Source organism: Macrosteles quadrilineatus, unplaced genomic scaffold, assembly GCF_028750875.1.
Source record: "Macrosteles quadrilineatus isolate MER2022 unplaced genomic scaffold, UCM_ALF_1.0 Scaffold_1__1_contigs__length_201487025, whole genome shotgun sequence".
NCBI classification, from domain to species: domain Eukaryota; kingdom Metazoa; phylum Arthropoda; class Insecta; order Hemiptera; family Cicadellidae; genus Macrosteles; species Macrosteles quadrilineatus.
Window position 1 is genome coordinate 118,822,609 of NW_026542594.1, and position 5,991 is coordinate 118,828,599.

Sequence of the window (5,991 nt, forward strand, 5' to 3'; positions counted from 1 at the left end):
TAATAAGGAAATAACCGTTTATACCTATTTAACTCCCTCTTGAGCTCCCCAGTCAGAGAAATTATTTGATTGGCGTGGCTCCGGAATATTTCAATATTGACGTTATTCAGGAGTGCTTTTCTCCCTTGAATTATTCATCAAGATCAGCTCCAACAACATATTTCTAAGATATCAATTAGCTAGTTGACAGATTAAATTATTACTGTGAACTTTCTTTGCCACATTTTAGAAACGAATTTCTACTGGCAATCTTTTTGTTCAATACTTTTTATGTTTTAATACCTGTTAAGAGGAATAGAACAATTATTTTTTTCATAATGTTTACGACAACACACCTTCCACGTTCTTTAAGATAATCCGTTCCCAAAAAGTTAAATAAATAAAATATTCTTGCTAACAATCCCGATAGTTATGCTATATGCATAAATGAAACAGTAAAATATATAATACATTTAATACAATGTCAAAAATTAATTATATAGGTGTTGTCAGTGATCTGAGCTGCGCAGTATTTCTTTTAAAACTAAACAAAACAACAATTTGAGCGGAGAGGAGTAAAAACTGAAATGAGTCTAAGAACAATTATGCAGCGTGCTGTGTTCTTCCCTCGTTTCATTCTGTTTTATTTTTTTATTTTGTAAGAACTAAAATATAAAATAAAATCATATAGAACACAATAAAATAAACACTACGAAACAAAATTTGAGTTAAATCCAGAAAGTATAGGTACTATATTTATCATGCCGATTAAAATAATAATAAATTATTTTAAATATTATACCGGCTGCGGAACAATTTATGTATATTTAACTTATTGTGGATTAACATAAGCATATTTGGCAAATTCGTAAGCTTAACTTTTAAAATACGAAGGAATCAAAGGGCATCATAACCCCAATCTTTTAAGGATCATTTACTCTGTAAGTATAGATAATCTATTTACATCTAATTTCAAGCAATATTGCAAAGAACTAGGATACAAGGGAGAGAACTGCTGTGAGATTGTCACTCTAATCTCTGTTATAGACTACCTGGTCCAAATAGTAACCTTTGAGTTGTGACACAGCGATTCGGTTAAACGAATAGCGTAAATTATTCTTTGAAGTAAGTATCAAAGACTTTTAATTCCTGTTTTTCTAGATAAAACTCTTCTTTTTTTTAAGTTAAATGCTTTACTAAAAGTTGTGATAATGTTAACTCTAATAACCTTTTACTATAGTCACCCGACAAAGTGAGCTTCCTTACACAGATTATAGTACAGAAAGTCTTACTTAGGCGCACAGTTTTTACTTTAGCATAGACCAGTATTTCAATCAAACAACACAAAACAGCTTGCTTTTGTTATGCACGTAATCCATGTACGCTTGAAAATAAGTTGGCAACACTTAAAGATATTACGACTACGATCAGCTGTTGCAGGGTTTCCCATTTATTTCAATGTTTGGATTTAACCTAACCTAAAAACGTGTTGTATAGTGTTTGAAAAAAGAATTATTTATATGATTTATAGTAACCGTAGGAAAAATATAATGTGTTACACGAGTGCAAACTGCCTTTGCTGCACTCAAGAAACTTTCATGTTCAGAAAAATGCCACTTCGCCCACTAGTTATGCAAATAACTAATTCATTAATTACAATCGTTATAGTTGTTGCCAAGCAATCATTACACGTCACTTTTTCAGCACAATGTATATTCCAAATTAACCATACAGCAGCGAAATGAGTCGACCCAGAAAATCGCCGTTGAAGTCTGCCTCGTACGCCGGCTGCCGTATCCTGCTGTGGTTCCTGGTCGTGGTCCCCTGCATGGTAATGGTTGCCACCACAACCGACCAGACAGCCGAGGGGTGGTGGGGGGTCGTGCCGAGGATGCTGTTCATGGTTGCTGTAGGGCACTACACCGTCCACACTCTAAGTCGCCTTACCAAGGCAGGAGACGTTTACTATGTTTGTCTAGAGGTATACAAAGTCATTTACTACGTTACTTGCTTATTGGCAAGTCAAATACTAATAAATAATAACACTTAATTAATTAGGTAGAAATAATCAAAACGATTCATTTGAATGATACAACAAGTATCTAATAAAATAAATGTTCAGAGTAAATATGATTAGTTCCATGTAGCTTATTGATTGTTGGCTATTAGAGAATAGCTGCTTTAGCAGGCACAACTTTACTGTTGTTTGGTACCGGGACTCGTTAGTCTGTTTCAGTTTGTGAAAAAAACTGTAAACAATGGTTTCAACGACGGTAGGGGTTGGGCCTGATAGTCTCATTACAATTACACATGTAACCATATTGTGGTGATATTTAGATATATTTAGCCTGATTAATATGACCAATAAGATGTTTTCACTATACGAAATTCATCTTATATCTAGCATTTCGGACTTTTCCTGAATTTTCTTTCTACCTGGACGAACAGTTAGCTGCCATGGGTGCATAGAAAAAAGAAATATAAATAAATATATAAATGTATATATTTAAACTTTACTACTTTTACTACTTTAAACTTTACTAAAGAATATATATGTATATAATTATACATGTGTGAGTACGAAATTTGAATGGAGGCTCTATTTGGCCTCTGGGGACCCCAAAACGAAAAAGTAAATCAATCCCGGATCTAGGTCTTACCATGATACCTACGGTAATAGCTTATTCCCTAATGGGATATTCGCTAAAAACTTGTAGTAATAAAATAATAATAATAATAATATAGTAATATAATAGTAATTATACCACAATATTATAGTAAAAACTTGTACACACAAATCTTTGTCACCCTTAAAGTTTTAGTGTATATAGTGTGAAGTTATATATAATGTCTAACTTGCTTAATTATATCGATGTATTCTTTGTAATTAAAATATTATATGTTTAATTTATCACTGTTAATAATCACTAATTTTATGATCTGTATTCCTTACAGACTATAATTGTACTTATAACGAGCTATTTAGCTTTACTGGTTGTCTGGACTCAAATCGAAACATGCGTGAACGTGATCACCACCATCTGTTCAAAGTTTGTAAGTATTACTTAAACTTTTTAAACAGTTTTTCTATAACTTTGGAGTAATTAAGCTTACGAAAAATTTATGTATGCAATGATCTTTACATTACATTTTTCACTTGAAAGAATTAGACCTAAAAAATCATACAGCAACCAAATGATTCGACCCACCAAAAAAACGTAAAATTGATTTCGCCGTTGAAGTCAGCGATTATATTATAGGCCTATTATAAGTATTATAATATAATTAGAAAAAATGTAATATGTACTGTTTTTGTAAATGGACTTTTGAAGAACCTGAATTTATCTTATTGATTGGCATTGAAACTGACAATTGTATACATCTATTATGATCGTTATTACAGTATCTTTAGGAACTTTAACATGAATAATTTTAAATGGAGGTATCGTATTTACTTTTATCATAATGTATAAGCACACAAGGTGTTGATAATCAAAATAATAAATGTCAATAACAAAGCTTGCCAAATCCTTGTGATCTTTGCTCTTAGATACTTCTCGGAATCCATAAAATATCCAACAAAGGATTCTGAAATACTCTTAAAATATTCCGAGTGTACATCAACAGGGCCAGGTTCAGTGTAGTAAACTAACAGTGATATATGTGTACTAAAATTGCGATCAAATGTACCTGACATTATCTATTTTGGCCAAAGTCTTATGTTAAGTTTTTATAATTCAGTTTTGAATCATTCAATTTTTAAATGGTCAAAAGTTATATCTCATCCTTTTATAAAAGTTTCTTATTGGATAGTATTGTATTTAATAATCTAAAACGAAAGTTTCACATGTAGAATATAAGAGTACTTGAAAAGTGTTAATTTTTTGAAGTGTTTTAAGGATTTGTTAATGTTTATGTATATGTGTTTTTTTTATATTCATAGGGTATGCTGTTACCAAATTAAAATTGCAAAATATCTGTTACATTATCTTTCCTTAATTTCTTTGGGAAGTGGAGCTCGTTGATTTACGGTTAAACTTAAAATTGGGTCATTCAAAGAAATTAATATGCATAAGGGAAAATAAAGGCATACGAAATTTTGCATATAAACAGTTTTATGTAATAAACAAAAGTAAAAGTGCATGTAACATTTTGATAGCCTATTATAATCGTTAGTTGACTGATGTCATAACTTCTTTTAGACACTTTAAAGGTTAGATTACTAAACAATTACTCTTGCATATACTGTATATTTATAGTTAACGAATATTCACAACGAAGCATTGCAAGAGAATTGTATTAAAACCATCCAGATCATCACAACTACATTATTAGCCTCTGCGTTACTCGTTTGGACATATTTCTTATCACGTAAGTACGTATCACATACGCAATTTCTGCACTGTACAGATAGTTTTACTATGGATTTGTATTTGTCTAATCTGTATAGTAAAAAATAAGTACGTACATCATACAGTAGAACCTCGATAACAAGTCTCTCTTGGGGATTATTTGATAAGATTTGTTATCAGGATTGACTTCTTATAGGGGTTCACAATAACGTGTGATTAAGGGTATTATAAAATGAGGTTATGTGTAAATGCCACTTGCGATCATGGGTGACTTATTTCGAAGGTATTTTATCGAGGTAGCAATAAGTAATAGGACGGAGTTTTATGGGGTTGTGGTTTTAACGTCAATCCTAACTCTTTTTTCCACTCGTTTCGTGAACTAATGCCTACTATAATACTCTAAATTATTTTGGGTATCAGAATGATTACATTATTCACATACCAAAACCTGAAAGTCGCTGAATCGATTCCGATAAAGATCAACTATGGACCCAGATCATCTTTTGTCATTGGGCTAACCAACTAACTCCCAAAGGTGGACGTAACAAGTCCAGAGAGTTCAGGAATATCCCTTAAAAACTTAAAAGTTCCAACTTTGGCAGAAACACAAAAAAAAAAAATAAAAAAAAAATATAACATAAAAACCATGAAAAACTAATAATTTAATTAAATAATAACATTTACGTAATTGCTCAGTAAAATTAATTTAAAACGTCGTGCATCGTTTTAGTTATGGTGTAGTTTTACATGTCAAAGCTCGTATTAAACGGTATGCAACGTCAGAGGCTACTTTACCTTGTGGGGGATAAAACACGTGACAGCAGTTTCTAGAGGCTTAGTTTCACCGGTATTAAACGTAAAATAATGCAATTATAAAAGGACTCTTTCAAGTTTGAAAACTAAGTAGCACCTTAATGAACCTAGGAGCCATCTTCCTATACTTACACATGGAACCACTACTAAATTGGAGTCATCTTATATGTCTTTGATTGTTAGTTTTACTTAAGACGAATTATACAGGAGGGTGTACCTGAATATGTGGTACTACAACAAAACACGTTTTAACGACTACTATGAATACTGTACTAATATAAATAAACATTTAAAAGTAGGAAATTTAATTGTAAACAATTGCTTCTGATCCTAGTACTATTTATATGAATACCGATAACCTCATTTAAGTATAAAAATAAATCTCTGATAATTGATTGTCGTATGATATTTTCTAGGAAGGGCAAGCGCAGTGTCCGGTTCTCTTCGTTGGTGGAGGTAAGACATGTCCTACCTAGGAGTCACCACCTCCTGGGTCCTACAACACAAGCACTTAGCTCTCCTCCCAGCGTGGGCAGCAACCCTGTGGTCATCTGATGTCCAATACTTCAGCTTCTGTGTTAAAGTGGCAAATGATATATCGTCAAAAGTTCAAAATAAATAGCCTACTCTTACCAGATTATCCTATGTTTTTCTTCAAAGAATCCACCATATTGTTATTTGTCGTTAGACAAAACAGGAAGAAGGATTTTAGATGGAAAAACTCGACAGTGTATATTAAAATGTTGGCGAAGCAATTGCTTAAAACGAAATTGACACAAGTAATAAGTTTTAAAATATAGTTTAATAAATACTATTTTACTTCCAAGTGAAACCAAATGTAACTAGT

The 5,991-nt window shown here is 31.9% G+C and overlaps 1 protein-coding gene across 1 annotated transcript; it reads left to right on the top strand.

Moving 5' to 3' along the window:
* Nucleotides 1–1,694: 1,694 nt before the first annotated feature.
* On the top strand, nt 1,695–5,699 carry LOC129000157 (uncharacterized). Its single transcript, XM_054427096.1, has 4 exons — nt 1,695–1,960; nt 2,935–3,033; nt 4,239–4,354; nt 5,561–5,699. Exons 1-4 carry the CDS (start codon nt 1,721–1,723, stop codon nt 5,697–5,699), a joined length of 594 nt encoding a protein of 197 aa, XP_054283071.1. The 5' UTR covers nt 1,695–1,720.
* Nucleotides 5,700–5,991: the final 292 nt, after the last annotated feature.